The sequence below is a fragment of the Phyllostomus discolor genome, chromosome 5, assembly GCF_004126475.2.
Source record: "Phyllostomus discolor isolate MPI-MPIP mPhyDis1 chromosome 5, mPhyDis1.pri.v3, whole genome shotgun sequence".
NCBI classification, from domain to species: Eukaryota; Metazoa; Chordata; class Mammalia; order Chiroptera; family Phyllostomidae; genus Phyllostomus; species Phyllostomus discolor.
Window position 1 is genome coordinate 45,300,635 of NC_040907.2, and position 16,751 is coordinate 45,317,385.

The following is a 16,751-nucleotide window of genomic DNA, read 5'->3' on the forward strand; positions in this document are numbered from 1 at the left end:
GAACAAGCGGGTCAGCCATTTTCCGAAACTAGTTTCCCTGGTAACCCCGCCCGAGGGTGTACGCAAGAAAGGGGAGGGGCTTATTGCGAGGGCCTCGCTCCGGAAACCGCACCCTCGGTGTCACCGAGTATTCACGAAACGCAGAGCTACATTTAACAGTCGATAGCGAAAGCGCGTACTCCGCGCCAGTGAGAGCGGAAGGAGGGGGATAGCTCCTGAAAAATACTTTGTATGTCTAACAGTGATTGAGAGGAGCCCTCCTTTTTTAAAAAAAAATTTTTATTGAATATATTGGGGTGATATTGGTTAATATTCTTTTCTTCTTCTTGGTATTGGCTGGACTTCTTTTCTCCGCCCACTCAATTGGCTTTTGTCTAGGTACTTCTGATTGGCTCCTTTTCACCGGTGGCTGGGGGGCAGCAAGGACTGGGGGATTGTTCACGGATTGGTGGATTTGAGCACCTGGCGGCTCCTTTCCCAGGAAGGAGCCGTCCCATCTTCTCTCAGTACCGTCTCCAGACCCAAACGCCTTTCCCGTAACTCGCGCGCCCTAATGGTTAAAAAAAGAGAAAGGAGTGTGAGGCTCGAGCCCGCCAGCCAGGCCTCTAGCACCTCTAGCGCGCGCCTTCAGCGAGGACCCAAGCGAGCTGCCCGTGACGGTGCCTGCAACATTTGAAACTGCAGAACCCGTTAGGATCTTGGGGAAACTACCGTTCCAGCTGGTTCCGGAGCACGTGCGTGCTAGGGGGCTAGTGGCGGTCGCGAGGCAGCTCCTGCCTTTCGCGTCTCTGCACCGTGGAAACTAGAACCGGCATTTGCGAAGGACGCCACCTCCAATCGCGGCGCTGGCGCGGGCGGAGGCTAAAACACGGGGGTCCTGAGAGTGAGGAAAACGCGCCAAGTTCCCCTCGGTGGTGGAGTGGGAAAGACCCTAGCGGTTCAGGCGCTTCGCCAGCGGGAGTACTTCTTGCGCTCCTCACCATCCCGGGGCAGGCGCGGGCGGGCGCCGCTCCGGGGATGTAGTTGGTGTCAGCGCAAGGCAGGACCGAAAAGCGGCTCGGGTTCCCGCTCTTGAAAGCGAATGGTCACTCCCCCGCGGGAGGGCGATCCGGACAGTTTTTCCTTGGGTCGGGGACTCTGCGGGCTCGGGGCAAGGTCTCAGCCGTCGCACCCATAGTCATTCCGGTTGGAGTCTTCGGCGTGACTGCCGCGGACCTCGCTTTGGGCCATGACCAGGTAAGGAGGGCCTGGGGAGGAGAGGCCGGTGCCGGGGCGCCGACGCAAGTTGGGCCGGCTTCCGAGTGGGGCTACTCTGGGACGCCGGCGTCTGTGCGGGGGTGAAGACCCCCCCACCCACGGGACCTTGTCGGCGCTGCGCCCTGCGGGGCGGCTGGTTGAGCCCTTTGGCACCGGCCGGGGCGCCCCCTCCTGCCGCGGCAGGACTCCAGAAAGCAGGTGCGGCTTAGGCGTAAATTGGCCAAGCCCACGGGCTTGGGGGCCGGGAGTTGTGGTTCGAGCCCAGGACGCCACCGGCGAGCCTCCTGCCTTGGCGGAGACCGCTGCGGTGACGGGCACCGACAAGCAACACAGTTTCGTCATCTTTCACTTTTGCGTTCGTAGAAATGTTTTCACTTACGTTTTCCTGTGTCGGTAATTGCTACATTTTACCGCGCAGTTTGTTTTAATTTCTCTAGAAGTATTTAGAACGCCACGTGTTTTAAACCTTTGTCGATAATGTTATTGTTTTGTGGTTTTTTGTTTGTTTTTCGTGGAAAATGGGAATTGAATCGTGTTTTTAGAAAGTTGAGAGGACTGAGTGCTAACGCTGTCATTTCTTCAAGAACATTGACTGTTGGATTCGTGTTTTCTGCGAAATTTGAGACTATAGGAGAAACATTTTTAATGTAACAACCTTCAGTTTTAAGGAGTATCCAAGAGCAAGAAATGCTTTGCTTTCAGTAATGTTAAATATTCAATCATTGCTTTGAGGGAGCCAGGAGGGTTGGTTTATTAAGTAGAATTGGTAATCCGTTATTTCAGCTACTTGATCAGTTTTTCTTTTATTAAGTCCAGTTACTGCTTCTTACTCACTTTCCATGATTTACTAGAATTGGCTCCCAAGAAAAGCCTTTTTTTTTTTTTTTTTTTTTTTTAATGCTTAGAGATTCCTGACAACTTAGGGAAGGCTGGTTTATCATACATGATAGCATTTTATCAGTAGCGTTAAGTGGCGAGGAGAGTAAATTGAGTTGGAGGAGGGGATGGGGAAATTCGTCAGCTTTCCACATTCCTGAGTTGTTTCAAAAATGTGGTTTCACTGCCGAGTGCAGTGTTGTGGATTCCCAGATCAGAGACAATCAGTGAAATGCTTAGTAAGGGTGGAATTTGAGTGAATTTTGTTGTTCATGGTATCATTCTGGATCTGTATTTGTCAGTCATTGCTGAGCTTTCGGGTTTGAAGTAATTTCTCTTAATTTCCTCCCAGTTAGTCTAATGAAAACTACAAGTGATGTATATAAAATAACTGCCACAAATAGTGCGTTGTTTAAATCTAAAGGTTTTACCTGGAAACTAGGAAGAAAGGTAGCAAAAGGCAAACCAAGTCATCTTTTTTCCTACATAAAGCATTACTTTTTAAAAAAAATTTAAAAATATTTGGAAAATAAGTTGCATATTGTAGTTTCTAGTGCATAAGTATTTTATATGCATGAAGTTGCCCACTGTCCCAACTTTTTGTTTTTACTTTTCACTCAGGTTTTTAGGCATAACACCACCACATCAATCCCTTTTCTTGTATTTAAATTATACTTTAAAGAGACTTTTTAGAAATATTATTTTGTATATTCATATTAATAAGTAGAAAAGGCCTTGGAAGGAAGGCTCACTCCAGCATCCTTTGATTTCCCATTCAGCACTCTTTCCCACCCCGTATTTTGTAATTAGAGATGGTAGTTAGTTGCTCAGTCAGTACTTCCCGGGTGAATTAATAAATTACAAAAAAAGTTAAGGTCTTCTTAATCTACTTTAACTGCAGGTCTTCTAAAATGGGGTATTCTGTGATGTGACCTGTACTGTAATAGCAGGCTAAAAACAGTATCATTTATCTGATACTTTTTGTTCTATAAGAAAGTTAAGGACAAATGGCAAGCAGTAGAACATTGAGTGCTTATTATTGCCAGGCATCAAGTTTTAAAATATGAGGTTCCAATTAGTAGTAGTCTTTGGTAAATTTGTTTTCAAAGTTTATTTTATTGCCTACAGCTGATAACTGAAAACTAATTAAACCTTTTCTGTGATTAACAGATATGATTGGTGATTGATTATAACATCCCTATATAAATTAGTACTTGTCAACTCCTTGAGATTTGGAGAGAAAAATGCCTGGTGTTATACCTAGTGAAAGTAATGGGCTTTCAAGAGGTAGTCCATCAAAGAAAAACAGACTTTCCTTGAAGTTTTTTCAGAAAAAGGAAACTAAGAGAGCCTTGGATTTCACAGATTCTCAAGAAAATGAAGAAAAAGCTTCTGAATATAGAGGATCTGAAATGTAGGTATCTTAAGTATACTTCTGTGCTCTTAAAATTCCCCATCAGTGAAGAAGCAGTGAACTTGGATGGGTACTTCCAGACATTCTGACCTGATAGTTCATAGAAGCAAAACCCCCCACATATTTGTGAGACAAGTCTAGCAGTGTATAGTAGAAACTGAGCAAAACTGGTGGTTCCTCCCAGGGGTCACATCATTAGTGTTAACTCATTTACATTGTGCTCAGCCATTCTGACTAATTTGTTTGGAGAAGCATTTATTGGCTAAAATTGTTTTTCAATTTAAACATGATTGTAGTATAACACATTTGGTGTAAGGGTAAAGAAATGCATAATTTTTGGTTAAGAATACTGGACAGTTACCTGAGATGTTTACACTTTGTAGTCATACCTAATATATGAATTATCAAACCTGCTGGGGGTATATAATTGCAAATTATATTTAAATAAACAAAAACAAATGCTTTTGATGCAAATCCTTCAGGGACTAAAAAGAAATCACAACAAAATGAAATATTTATTCCATCAATAGCTCCAGCTAGAGTCTATGCTAGCTCCCACCCTATTCAGCAGGTAGACACTCTGCTGTATGACTCGAGATTTGGTTGTATGTGTAATTTCCTAATATTCGTCAATAATCAGTATAGGAGGTTGTATGTGAAGCTTTTCTTTACCATCATTCATGCCTATAAAAACTTTTTAGGTGCCAGAGGAATAGTTAGCAACTGTAAAATAGAAATGATGTGATGACCTAATGTTTGTTGAAGTGAAGTACCAGAATTACAAACTTCAACAATTTGTTTTTAAGTGAGGGACAACTATGTAATTCTCTTCATAGACTCTCTTTCCTCTTATTCTTTTGTTAGTAGAATCTAACTTCTTAGTGCAGCATCTCCCAAATATTGTTAGTCAGGCTATTCCCAGGTTCCTAAACTATAATTGATCTTTGAACAGCATGGGTTTGAATTGTGGGTCCATTTGTATGGTGATGTTTTTCAATATATACCATAAGTGTATTTTCTCTTACGACTTTCTTAATAACATTTATCTTTTCTCTAGCTTACTTTATTATAAGACCACAATATATAATACATATAACATACAAAATATGTTAATTGACTGTTTTTGGTTTTGGTAAGGCTTCCAGTAGGCTATGAGTAGTTAACTTTAGGGGGAGTCAAAAGCTGTAGGGGAATTTTCAACCATGCACTCGGGTGGAGGGGAGGTCAGCACCCCTAAACCACCCTCCCCCCTGCATTGTTCAAGGGTCAGTTGTACTTGATAAAATTGTCATGTTGGGCCCTATTGTCATTGGCTGGTGTGGTTCAGTGGATTGCCAGCCTGCGACTAGAGAGGGCACTGGTTAGATTCCCAGTCAGGCAGTTGGGGGCGTGGGAGAGGCAACCAATCATGTATCTCTCAACACATCAGTGTTTCTCTCCTTTTTCCTCCCTTTCCCTCTCTCTAAACAAAGTCTTTTTTTAAAAAGTGTCATACTGGAGTAAATCACTACCAGTTCCTCAATTTTTTCCTCTGTAAAGTGGGATTAATAGCCTCTTGATATAATTAATTTTGAGGCTTCTTAGCAATATTTTACAAGTGCTTGTAAAATTTCTATTCTAGGTGTACAGCCAGTTTTTTGCCTATACATATTTCTTCTCTTAAAATGTAATCTGAGTAAAATCCATATGCTTTTCAGATCATACAACTTTTAGGAGAAAGACTAAACCTAGGAAAGTAATATTTCTACTTTGTTTTGTTAAGATACTATTTCATTATATTTTTCTCCTCCCCTTTATACTTAATATAGTGATCAAGTTGTTCCTGCAGCACAGTCCTCACCTTTAAACTGTGAGAAGAAAGAAAATTTATTACCATTTGTGGGACTGAATAATCTTGGCAATACTTGCTATCTTAACAGCATACTTCAGGTAAATTGATGATTTTTGCTATATAATGAAACTTTACTAGGCAAAAGATATAACATTAATGCTTCTGAGAATTTCAGATTATTAGAGGATTTTAATGGTCCATACTGTCTTTGCCTTTGATTATAAATAAATCAGAATGGGCTAAAATAAGAATAATGATTGTAAGTTGTGTTAGAAACTTCCTTTGGGGTAAGAAAAAGTGATACATTAAATAATATTGTCTGAGAGCCAAATTGAGTACACTTTGATTAAGTGGAAGATACCAAACCTTTAGTTTTTCTGCCCAGTTCCTGGTGTTATGGTGGTAAGTATTTTAACCCTTGGAATTATATCTGTTTTATGCTATATGCTTACAACGGTAGGTCTCAGCAGTGGCTGCTCAGAGCTATATTGCCTCTGAGGGAATACAGTGGGTTATGATGATGAAATAGAGAACAGTTTTTGACACAACATTAATCTTAGAATTGTAAGTAATGCACATTTAAAAGTGCTATACAACAAGCAGGAGAGTGGTGTTTGTTCAGTAAACACTCAATCTCACTTTTTATAGGTGTTATATTTTTGTCCCGGTTTTAAATCTGGAGTGAAGCACTTATTTAATATTATTTCAAAGAAGAAAGAAGCTCTTAAAGATGAAGCCAATCAAAAAGATAAGGTAAAAAAAATTAAAATGAAACTATAAAAAGATAAAATAATGGAAATTCACTTGCTCCCAAATAAAAAAGTAACAGATACACAGGATTTGGGAGGAGGATGACAAGCATTATTTCTCAGTATTTTACATAGTCAGAAAGGCAGTTATTTTTCATTCCTGTAGGGTAGCTAACCAAGTTACCCCTTTTACAGTGTCTTCTCCAGTCTTAATTTATTGTTCATCAGTAAACAACGTTTGTATTCCACCATCACAATTTATCATACCTTTGTACCACCTGTTACTCTTTATTGGTTTTCCAATTTGCACATTTTAAAATTTAAGTGAATATAAAGGAATCTTTGACTTACATAATTAGAAAATCATTATCCACATAATAGAAAATACCCCCCCAAAACCCTCAAAATTAAAAAATTTGTATACCTCCATAAAATTAGTGCTATAATGAGATTAAATTTAGAAAACCTGGTTTTGTCTAGGGAGACAAAGATAAAAGGGAAGGTACTTAATTTGTTCACAAATAAAATATTTGTGTTTCTTTCTTGACAGGGAAATTGTAAAGAAGATTCTTTGACAAGTTATGAACTAATATGCAGTTTACAGTCCTTGATCATTTCAGTTGAACAGCTTCAGGCTAGTTTCCTCTTAAACCCTGAGAAATATACTGATGAACTTGCTACTCAGCCAAGGCGACTGCTTAACACACTCAGGTATACAGACTATCATATAATTCTAGGGTTTCAATTTAGCTACTTACTGCTTTCTGTAGAGGAGAGTGATACATGAACATATCTACAGGTTTATAACAAAAACTGGAAACTTTTTTGTAAGTTTGGTAGTAAATTCATTAAATCCAAATGTATGTAGTTACTTATAGTCTTTATTCATATTTTATCTATAATGTGAATATCCATCAGTTTTTCTATAGAAATAGTAATATGTCTTAGGGGATACTGCCCCCTATCATGTTGGTAGTATATATTTTATTACTTATGTGTCATATTGTCTTTTTAGTGTGAAAGTTCTGAATTCCCAAATACAAGTTACATGTCTATTGAAAATGTATTCGTAAGGACTATAAATTCCAAATACTCTATTTTTGTTGTGTGTGTGCTTAGACGAGAACTATTAAACTGGATTAGATTTCTTTGTAGTATTATCTTAAAAAATAAAATTCTATCCTATATATAAAATAGTTTTACTTAAAACATTATAGATTAAGTTTTTTAAGAATTATTTTCCCATTTGGTTTAGTAATAGACTTAGGTGTAAAGCATTGTTGTATATTTGTTAAGAGGCAGTGTAGCATGATGGCCAAGAGCAGGTTTGAATCCTGGCTTTGCAGCTTAGCTAGTTCCATGACCTTGGGCAAGTTACCTTATTTGTAAATAGTGGTGATAATAATACCCATTTCATTGGGTTACTGTGAGAATTATACATGCAATATAAAAAGCATTTTGAATAAAGCCTGGTAATGGTAAACACTATACATGTTAGTTACTAACAATAATATATTCAGAAGAGGGTCAAAGTATTTGTGATAGTGAAAATGAGGTGAAATTTATTTTTTTAGTTACAAGTTTAGGTAAGTTTCACAGTAGCTGAATAAATGTTTTTAGATTTAAAAAGTAAAGTCATGATGTCCCTATAGATATGTATTAACTTCTATACAGAAAGCTTTTCTTTTTTGTATTATATTTTTAACACTAGAATATATAAAATGGAAATTTTTATTTATAGGGAACTCAACCCTATGTACGAAGGATATCTACAGCATGATGCACAGGAAGTATTGCAGTGTATTTTGGGAAACATTCAAGAAACATGCCAAATCCTAAAAAAAGAAGAAAAAGATGTGGCAGAGTTATCTAACAAGACAGAAGAAAAATCTCATCAGAAAGAGGAAATTAGTGGTGTTAACAGCATAGAGATGGACAATATGAAGTATTCTGAAGACTATAAAGAAAAACTCCCAAGAGGAAATGGGAAAAGGAAAAGTGACACTGAATCTGCTAACATGAGGAAAAAAATTAAGGTATCCAAGGAATACCAGTCATTGGAAGAGAACCAGAGACAAACCAGATCAAAAAGAAAAGCTACAGGTGATATGTTAGAGATTCCTCCTAAATTAATGGCCAACCACGTTTCTGCAAATGAGAGTGTAAGACCCTCACAGAAGAAATCTAAAGTAAAAGTAAATTGGTTAAAGTCTGCAACTAAGCAACCCAGCATCCTTTCTAAATTCTGTAGTCTGGGGAAAATAACAAACCAAGGACCCAAAGGACAATCTAAAGAAAATGAATATGATCTTGAAGAGGACTCTGGGAAGTGTGAAAATGATAACACAACTAATGGTTGTGGACTTGAATCCCCAGTGAATGACATTAAGCCCATTAACGAAGCTAAGCCCATCAGCAAAGGTTAGTATAATTTCTTCTTAGACATTGATAGGCAGGCAGATTACCAGTTGCAGAATTGGAATTTCTCTTCTTAGATACACGTGCAGTATAAATCTGGCTAAAGTTTTGTTCAAAAAAAAAGTATATTTTCACTCCTTACATAAGCAATATTTGACATAAACTCGTGAATAGTATTGCATTTAGTGAAATGCTGTTTTAAAGAACTGAATAGTTGCACTAGTTTCTTCCAGGTCTGCAGATCTCAGAGATGATGTGTAGTATTGATGTGGTGACAGTTTTACCACAAGTGTCCTTATTTTGGGGTTATACTATAGAAGGTATTTTTGGGAAAGGAATTATGAAGACACAGTTGTGACTTTTTTTTTTTTTAGAGACAACAGTAATTCATATTCTGTATTTACAGGGAATTTAAATTTCACAAATAAGGCACCTCTTAATGCTAATAAGCAGGTTACAATTTGAAAAATCAGCCTTTTATTCATGCATGCTTTCAATGAATATTGGTACTTGGGCTGTACTGAAAAGCTAATGTGTATAGACTTAAATTCTCTTATTTTTGTTACAGGCACTGAGCACATTGGTTTTGAGCTAGTAGAGAAATTATTCCAAGGTCAGTTGGTATTAAGGACTCGTTGCTTAGAATGTGAAAGTTTAACAGAAAGAAGAGAAGATTTTCAAGACATCAGTGTGCCAGTGCAAGAAGATGAGCTTTCCAAAGTAGAAGAGAGTTCCGAAAGTAAGCACAATTGGGATTTTTCTAAGGATCATAGAATAATTCCAGTTTTCTTCAATAAGGACCATCTATCTAATCATAGCTTGTATAATTATTAAGAAGTTGTCTCAGTATTTTTGGTGTAATAAAATCTTTCTGCTTATAGTAAAATCTTAGCTTCACTTAATAATTGGTATTTGGAAAACAAATCTTTATTTTGATGTGTACAGTGTAATGAGAAAATGAAAGTTTGATAAGTTAATATTTGGGTGCCTTAATTTCTCAGCTACTGAGGACATTTTTGTTAACACAATATTTGAGCCACTGTTTTGTCTAGTATAAGCCACAAAATGTATGGAAATGTTATGGGAAATTATCATGAAACTGGTTTACCTGTTCAGGTATTGGAATTTGGCTATTAAATATAAAGTCTATCTTACACTGAGTCAGAGACTAGGTTTGTCATGTTTTTCCTGTCTCATCTAAATATGTTTTTTGGCTGACCAACTACAAATATTTAAAGACATGTGCACTGTTGAGGGTGAACTTATGATAATTTATGATAAGAGTTTCTGAAACTCAAAAGAAATGTCTTTAGTTATTTTTGGAAGGATTACTCATTTGAAACTGCATGCTAATTGAACATGGAACTTCGTAGTTTAACTTTTAAATGATAGACTTTTCATTTGTGAGTGAAAGTATTTTCTTATACAGTTTCTCCAGAGCCAAAAACAGAAATGAAGACCCTGAGATGGGCAATTTCACAATTTGCTTCAGTGGAGAGGATTGTAGGAGAAGATAAATATTTCTGTGAAAATTGCCATCATTATACTGAAGCTGAACGAAGTCTTTTGTTTGACAAAATGCCTGAAGTTATAACCATTCATTTGAAGTGTTTTGCTGCTAGTGGCTTAGAGTGAGTATTACAAATAAAAGCAATATGAAGAAAATAAGCTGCTGTATAAGTTTTATTCAAAAAACTACTGAAATGAAGTAATTTATAAAGATTGCTTTGATAAAGTTTATTCTAGTTTCCCTGTAAAAATGCATCAGTTCAAGTCATTTTGGGATGAATACATATTTTGATTTCATCCATCTTTTCATTCCTTATTAGATACGGTTGAACTGATTAAAGCAGAGAACAAATTTTATATTCATCAAGATTTTTTTGAGGGGAGAAAAAGGCAAAAATTATGTTAGTGTTAAGGTAAGCCAGGAAATCAAACTAATTTTTGAACAATTTGAGAGATTCTCCCATAGTTGAAAATTGAAATATCTAAGACCAATTTAAAAATAAGTATAAAACTGCCAATTACATTTTGAATAATCTGACTTTTTCTGACATGTATGCATGTAATGGCAGATGCTGGTCCTTTCTATATCAGTGAATTGTTTGAAATCACCATGAGGGCTTTCCTGTAGCTCTTCACATATTTTCTTGTGTCAGAAGAATGGCATATGGTTCTTTCAGTGGAGTTTCTCCCCCACCCCCCACTATAGTACTATATATTTTTGTCCCCAAATCTGGGAGCTAGACTTCATATTAAAATGACTTAATAGAAATGATTTTTGGTTTGTCAGGGTTTTTTTTTAAATGCTATTTATTTTCTTATTGCACAAAATTAAGGGGAAAAAGTGAAAGGGGAAATATAGCTTTCCATACAGCTTTCACAGAAACACCTGAAGCACTCCCCCCCCCCCCCAGTATTTTAACTTTAGTTAAATATTTTAAGTATATAAAATTGGAGTCTTTTTATTCTTTTGTGTTACTATTAAGGGTTCAGTCAGACTTTGTTTCATCTTGGGTATAACTTGATGTATATAAAGTGGAATTACAGAAAACTTTTTTTTCTTCCAAAGGTTTGATTGTTATGGTGGTGGACTTTCCAAGATCAACACTCCTCTATTGACACCTCTTAAATTGTCACTGGAAGAATGGAGTACAAAGCCAACCAACGACAGCTATGGATTATTTGCAGTTGTCATGCACAGTGGCATTACAATCAGTAGCGGGCACTACACTGCTTCTGTTAAAGTCACAGACCTTAGCAGTCTAGAACTAGATAAGGAAAATTTTGTGGTTGGCCAATTGTGTGAAATGGGTAAGCCAGAACCACTGAATGAGGAGGAAGCTAGGGGTGTGGCTGAAAATTATGATGATGAAGAAGTGTCAGTTAGAGTCGGTGGAAATACACAGCCAAGTAAAGTTTTGAACAAAAAAAATGTAGAAGCTATTGGACTTCTTGGAGGACAAAAGAGCAAAGCTGATTATGAGCTATACAACAAAGTATCTAATCCTGATAAAGGTGCCAGTACAGCATTTGCTGAAAACAGAAATTCAGAGACTGACATTACTAATGGGACCCAAGAATCTGATAGAAACAAGGAATCCAGTGACCAAACAGGCATTAACATTAGTGGATTTGAGAACAAAATTTCATATGTAGTGCAAAGCTTAAAGGAGTATGAGGGGAAGTGGTTGCTTTTTGATGATTCTGAAGTAAAAGTTACTGAAGAGAAGGACTTCTTGAATTCTCTTTCCCCTTCTACATCTCCCACGTCTACTCCTTACTTGCTGTTTTATAAGAAACTGTAGAGAGTGTATTTTCCTTGTGTATATAAACAGACCCAGACAAACCGGTAATGTTGATTACATCAAAAAGTCTAGCTTTTCTTTTGAAGCTATTGTATATTATTGGTCTCTAGGTTTTTATATAGTGAAATTTGAATTACTGAAAACCATGTTAATTTTTAGAATTCATTTTCCTTAGTAGAGACTAGTGATGTATTAGCTTCTGGGAACAAACTGTATAGGTTGTTAATTGAATTATCCAAAATGGAAGCATTTAAACACTTTTGAATTTACACCTTTTTGTGTTTGCTTTTTAAAATAAAGTGCTTGTATTTGTATCTCCATATTTTGGAGTAATTATCTACATGTTTATAGGTCCTGTGGTTTTTCAGCTAAGAAGCAGAATATCATTTCAGTACATTTTGTTTTATAAGTCATGAAGCCAAATCTTTGATGGGCTGTATTAGGGGCACAAAACCCTGGGATGTGTGTGTATTCACAATGGTGTACATTTTGTGCCTTGGATCACTTTGAAAGTGTCTCAGAAAACCTGGACAGTCCTATGTTCACAAGAATTTTATATGTATTTATGAAGATTCTTTAGTAAATCTTTTTGGGCATGGACTAATTTGTATCTCTTCATAGTCTTATTCTGCACAATCTGTATATAGTACATCAAACTTAGAGGTGTGACCTTAAGTTTAACTTTTTTAAGAATCAGAAGGTCAATAAAATTTAAAATGCTTAAAAACTATAAATGCTTGCATTTTTTTACTATAATTATAGCTGGGTTCTCTTAAAGAACAGCGTATGTATATATGTATGCATAATATATGTTGTATACATATTCATAGAAGAGAATAAACAGGCACTCATTATTTTAATAATCCTCAAATACTTTTAACAGTTGGAGTGAAGAAAAAGTTGTCCTTTAGAGTGGACATAACTTCATGGAATCCAGAACTGGAGAACTTATGATACTTCAGGCACACATAAAACTAGGTTACATTTTCATTTTAAATATACTAAATTGGTAAGTGATCAGTTATATGCTATTGGAATAAGACTTTTACCCCATTTCAATAAATAAGACTACCTGTCAACTCATTGAATTAGTTAATAGTTAAATGTCTTTCCACAATGTATGATAAAGTCGTGGTGCTTACCTCTTTCTACATTGAGTCATTAATGGAACTTTTAAAAAGAAATAGCCTTGAACACTACGTGTAAGCTTCCGATAATGATAAGTTCTAGGGTACAGCCTGGGCTAATATTCTAAAGGGATAGCCAAGGTTAATGACTAGTATAGATTCCTGATGGGAGAAAGTTTAAAGAAACTTTGAAGTATATGATAAGTTGCCAAGTGTTCAGTATACCAATGTTTTAATAAGAGGAAGCCTCTCCTGAGTTGTCAGAAAATAATTAGTAATGCATGATAATTAAATCATTAAAGTTCTTGATACTGTCACTGAGATTGATGTGAAACTGCAAACTCTTACATAAATGTAATCTCATGAGAGATGACCTAGGGATTTACTATTCTCCCTTACATCTACCAGGAAGAGAGTATGTTACCTTCTTTGCTTTAATGAGTTTCCATTCTTAACTCCTGCCTTTCCTTTTTGTTCATCTGGATCCTTTGTCCCCAAACATGTTATACCTTTCTGAGTCCTCTGTTAACCCTTGTGGACCAACACTGTTGACTCATCTGAATAAAAGCCTTTTCATAATTCAGTCTTTGAAATGATGTAGACAAGAGTAATCTTGAGATAATTGCCTGTTTTAAATGTAGGCTGCAGGAGGTAGATATCACTGCCACCTCACCTATGTGCTCTGATCACCTCTGCACTTGGAGGAATCAGATGTGTTGGAGCTCTTATTTTCAGTACCAACTACAGAATGAAGGCACTCCTAAATCTGATTTAAGTTCTAAGTGATTCATGTAACTGGTCAGGAGATCAAAGAAATAGATTAAAAATGGCTATGTGCTATACTACACAAAGGAGGAAACACTGTTCAAAACATTTCCAGGAATCATGAATGCGCTCTTGGAAAAACTTGCCAAGTAATTGAGATATACTTCCAAAAAAATTTTTGCATTAAGTTTTTTATGAAGTTATTTTAAATTGGTTCTTAATTTCAGTTAAAACAATTTTACATGTACTCTGTAAGATTTATACAAGTTTCAAAAAATATAACCTCAGCTGGTAGATTAAAATTAAATAATTTATTTTTATGGTGATGTAACAGCTTTAAGGCAGATATCTAATTTAACAGTTTAAATCACAAAACTGATGCCAGGATTGTTTAATTTGAAACAGGAGTCATTGAGTTCATACCACCATCATCAGTATAATAAGGTTGAGAGTCAAAGATCAAGTTACCATCAATGGTATTAGCTTTCTCAGTACTTGAAGTTATTTTTGCAATTTATTCAAAACCTGCCCCCTCTTGGTGTCCACATGGAAAACAGCTTAGAAACCAGTTTTTTAGACTTCACAAACCAGTTATCAGTATCTTTACCCATTAATTTATTCACTTAATTTGGGACTTGGGCCATATAGTAACAATTTTTATTTTCATTTTGCTAGTTTTTTAACTGGTTCTTGAATCAACTCTAACTTATTCTCTGCCTTTGTCAATAAATTCTTTAAAGTTCCACTCAGTAAAATTAGTGTAAATGTTCACATATTTAATAGTACCTTTAAAATATGCATTACTACATTTAACACGGTTCCAAAATGAATCTATAAATGGTAATATAAATTAAAAAATACAAACTTAAAGTAAATAAATTTAACATCAGCTATGGTATAAATAATGGTAAACGTGTAAGTGTACCTTTGAGTCATTAAAATGCCTTTTAAAAAAGATAACAGCATATTACCAGAACATTAGAAGCCATAGCCATGATTCTCAAACTTCAACAATCTACATTTGATATTGTTTGGGCCACTGCATTCTTCATTGAGTAAATTAATGCTGTAATTTCCAGAATTAAATCCCAAGTCTTATTTTTCAACAGATCTTTTCGCACTCAATGTTGAATATGTGGCTCTTTTCAAATGAATAAAACAAGTGTGTTTATTTTAGAGATCCATTTTGCGCAGGCTCATTCGACTGAAGGAATCTCTGGGAAGAAAATTAAAGGATGTAAGTGAACAAATCTTGCACATATTCTTAAAATAGATTTTACTTCTTAAGTAAAGCCACACCCTGCTGGTATGGCTCAGTGGATTGATTGAGCGCCAGCCTGCAAATCAAAGGGTGGTGGATTCGATTCTCAGGGCACATGCCTGGGTTGGGGGGTGGGGGGGCCGGTGGGGGGGCACGCCAGAGGCAACAACACATTGATGCTTCTCTCTCTCTTTCTCCCTCTTCCCCTCTGTCTAAAAATTGAGTAAATAAAATCTTTTTTTAAAATAGGTTTTTCTTCTTTTTCCCGCCAGAGTTAAAGCTTTGTGATAAAAAACTTAATAATCTTAAAACTTTTTGGTATCAAAGTTATTAGTAACTTTTCAAGTTGCTCTGCCTTATAGATATTTTGGCTCAGACTTTTCTAGATTAAAAATAAATTACAGTAACCATTTTACCAAATGTATTGATCATTTATTTACTTGTCCAATAAATGCATTAGATATAAATAAAACAAGGAACTAAGGGATAATGGGATAGGTTTCAGGAAATAATTTTTTTCTTTGCGGTTGTTAAAAGGCAAAAGACAGGTAGTTTTTATTTACAACATTAAATTCTAACTCTTAAATGAGTAGTGCTCAAACTTTTTACTCCTAAAAACTGAGGGCCCCAGGAAGCTTTCATGTGGATTACAGATACCATATTAGAAATTAAAACTAAGAAAAATTCAATTCAAATTATTTTACAAAATAACCCATTACATAAGTAGCATTGTTTATTAAAAATAACTTGCAAAATATTTTAGGAGTGGCATGCTTACATATTTAATGTCTGCCTTAATAGAAGACCTAGATTCTCATCTTTTACAAAGTCATGTTGCATACAGTATCTGGAAAACCACTACTCTCAAGAGAATGACAGTGAAAAGGCAAATAATATTTGGTATGAATAGAAAACTCGATTTGACTCAGGAACCTCCTGAAAGGGTCTCAGGGACCCCTTCCCACAGGGGTCCCAGATCACACTTTGAGAGCCACTACCTCAATACTTTATAATCCAGATTTTGTAAATCAGCAAAATAAACATTTTAAGTTTTATTTTCTAAGCTCTGAAGATGTTAATAGTGAAGAGTAATATTCCTCAATACCTCAATATATTTTCCTTAATTCTTAATTTCTTTGCTTATCCTTCCTGCTATTAAGGCTAAGCTCTAAGATTTACAATCTCTAGGAAAGGAGAGAGGGCAGGTACAAAAAATCATGTTCCCCTTTGAATCTCCAAGTGTGGTTTTTTGGGTCCAGGGAAAGTAGTAGTATTAAAAGCTACTTTCACAAGAAAAGAGCTTTTCCAAATTCCAAAAAACTGCGAACATTAAGAACTAAAAAGTTTGGAGGACTGACCATAATGAGATCATAGAGAAGGCAAAACTGAGGATAATCGTGTAAGGGAAGGTTTCATTCAGATAGGAAGAATAATGTCCTTCCACTGCAAAGGGTTGGCGAGACTGGAAGAAAGTGAGAAGGGCATTTGGAATTGCCCAACTACCTCAGGGAGTGGGCTGGCCCACTCATCCCAGGACCCTTAACCAGAGTGTAAGATCGGTGGAGGGGTCAGAGGCATCAAGGAGGCAGAAATTTGATAACAACTGAAGAAGTGGAGGGGATTAGTGTTGCTTCCACTGATAATCTGAAGAGGAATCACCTACTGCACTTGCATCAGTATAGGATTATGGAAGCAAAACAATATTTTGCCACAGGAAGGATCTGAAACAGGCCCTGTGGTCT

The 16,751-nt window shown here is 36.3% G+C and overlaps 2 protein-coding genes and 1 long non-coding RNA gene across 13 annotated transcripts in view; 1 reads left to right on the forward strand and 2 right to left on the reverse strand.

Moving 5' to 3' along the window:
* Nucleotides 1–271: 271 nt before the first annotated feature.
* Nucleotides 272–801, reverse strand: LOC118500641. The gene is made up of 2 exons (XR_004903218.1): nucleotides 712–801; nucleotides 272–550 (listed from the first exon to the last, which is right to left on the reverse strand). It is a non-coding gene; the product is annotated as an uncharacterized LOC118500641 (long non-coding RNA).
* USP1 (ubiquitin specific peptidase 1) lies at nucleotides 480–12,586 on the forward strand. 4 transcript variants are annotated; one of them, XM_028511279.2, is made up of 9 exons: nucleotides 480–1,236; nucleotides 3,304–3,547; nucleotides 5,356–5,476; nucleotides 6,027–6,131; nucleotides 6,678–6,838; nucleotides 7,869–8,548; nucleotides 9,114–9,284; nucleotides 9,975–10,176; nucleotides 11,121–12,456. In XM_028511279.2, the coding sequence occupies exons 2-9, from the start codon at nucleotides 3,378–3,380 to the stop codon at nucleotides 11,854–11,856; spliced, it is 2,346 nt and encodes a 781-aa protein (XP_028367080.1). In that variant the 5' UTR covers nucleotides 480–1,236; nucleotides 3,304–3,377; the 3' UTR covers nucleotides 11,857–12,456. The 4 variants fall into 4 exon arrangements, with proteins under 4 accessions (XP_028367080.1, XP_035882102.1, XP_035882103.1 ...); XM_036026209.1 differs by having other exon boundaries at nucleotides 851–1,236; nucleotides 9,960–10,176; nucleotides 11,121–12,586; XM_036026210.1 differs by lacking the exon at nucleotides 3,304–3,547 and having other exon boundaries at nucleotides 851–1,236; nucleotides 9,960–10,176; nucleotides 11,121–12,586.
* A 253-nt stretch (nucleotides 12,587–12,839) lies between these two features.
* DOCK7 (dedicator of cytokinesis 7) overlaps nucleotides 12,840–16,751 on the reverse strand; it is a 213,865-nt gene continuing 209,953 nt past the window's right edge. For all 8 annotated transcript variants that reach the window (XM_036026204.1, XM_036026202.1, XM_036026207.1 and 5 more), the window contains one exon: nucleotides 12,840–14,964. In XM_036026204.1, coding sequence (XP_035882097.1) covers nucleotides 14,922–14,964 — 43 coding nt within the window. In that variant the 3' untranslated portion in view covers nucleotides 12,840–14,921. The remainder of the gene's footprint in view (nucleotides 14,965–16,751) is intronic.

What these genes read in the sequence shown, in the direction of transcription:
- USP1 (XM_036026209.1), top strand. Translation starts at nt 3,378, where the DNA reads ATGCCTGGTGTTATACCTAGTGAAAGTAATGGGCTTTCAAGAGGTAGT. An exon ending in GAATATAGAGGATCTGAAAT is followed by an intron (nt 3,548 to 5,355) that starts GTAGGTATCTTA and finishes TACTTAATATAG; the next exon opens with TGATCAAGTTGTTCCTGCAG. An exon ending in AGCTAAGCCCATCAGCAAAG is followed by an intron (nt 8,549 to 9,113) that starts GTTAGTATAATT and finishes TTTTTGTTACAG; the next exon opens with GCACTGAGCACATTGGTTTT.